Source organism: Sinocyclocheilus grahami, unplaced genomic scaffold, assembly GCF_001515645.1.
Source record: "Sinocyclocheilus grahami isolate Dianchi unplaced genomic scaffold, SAMN03320097.WGS_v1.1 scaffold12505.1, whole genome shotgun sequence".
In the NCBI taxonomy this organism is placed as follows: domain Eukaryota; kingdom Metazoa; phylum Chordata; class Actinopteri; order Cypriniformes; family Cyprinidae; genus Sinocyclocheilus; species Sinocyclocheilus grahami.
In genome coordinates this window covers 4,887-5,959 of record NW_015514456.1, presented here as the reverse complement: position 1 = coordinate 5,959, position 1,073 = coordinate 4,887, and the positions used below count along the sequence as shown (strand labels likewise).

The window sequence follows — 1,073 nt, the reverse complement described above, 5'->3', positions numbered from 1 at the left end:
ATATCTATTGTACAAGTCTTAACAATTTCTCACTTTTTATTCCACAGAAGAAAGTCAATCATATGGGTTTGGAACAACATGATTTTAACATTAATCAAAATGACTTACTGCAGATGTGTGCCAAACAGCAGCTACCTTCAGCACGAGTAGCGATCAATGTCTGATCCTCGCGACACACAGGAATGTCCGAGACACACTGATCAGGATCACACTCTAAAAAGACAATAAACAAACTCGATCCTGCATGCATGGACAGATACACAGACTCAAACACACAATCTAAGACACAAAATATGTCCAAACTTACCACATGAGTATTCTGGACAGCAGGAGTCCTGCCTATAATACGAAACCAGCTTCTCCCCATATTTACAATTCGTAGGAGCCGTCTCACACATACTCTGATTACAAACTGTCATAAAACATTAAGCATGAACTAAACAGTTTCTGAAAAACCATCTGGACTTATTACATAATGGTTACATAATACATTAGTTATATACATCAATACATGAGTTACATTAATACATACATGGGTTGGGCAGAAAATGACCAATTTTGTTTTGAATTTAGTCATTTGACTGGAAATTCAACTCCAGAATGTTTTAGAAATCCCATCACCATGTAATAATGTCTATTTTCTTTTTTAATATGGTGAATTAAATGCTAAAAATAAAAGAGACTTTATCATCTTATTTTAACTTGATGGATGTAAACACAGTACATTTTTACAAATGTACAATCATTCTGCCCAGCCCTTCTGCAGATATGTGTGAAATGATTGTGTAACAGACCACAGGCTTTGTGAGGGCAGCAGCTGCTGTCATCTGCAAGGCTGACAGTAATCTCTCCTGTACGCATGCAGACTGGCTGAGGGATATTACTGCAGTTATACTCCACCGGCACTATGCCTTCGTTCTCACACTTATACATGCAGCAGCCGTCCAGCGAGGCTTTCCAAACCTCCTTAAGTGTACGTGGGGTTCCAAAACTATCAGTACATGCTGCAAACACATATCATAACATAAATAAATGAATAACAATAGCTAAATGCCTTTAAAAAGAGAGAGAGA

At 37.6% G+C, this 1,073-nt stretch overlaps 1 protein-coding gene across 1 annotated transcript in view; it reads right to left on the bottom strand.

The window, feature by feature from the left end:
- Positions 1–840: 840 nt before the first annotated feature.
- Positions 841–1,073, bottom strand: part of LOC107578881 (cell wall protein DAN4-like) — a gene marked incomplete at its 3' end in the record, with an annotated part of 5,103 nt that continues 4,870 nt past the window's right edge. The window contains exon 4 of the mRNA XM_016264784.1: positions 841–1,004. Within this exon, the coding sequence (XP_016120270.1) occupies positions 841–1,004 (164 nt within the window). The remainder of the gene's footprint in view (positions 1,005–1,073) is intronic.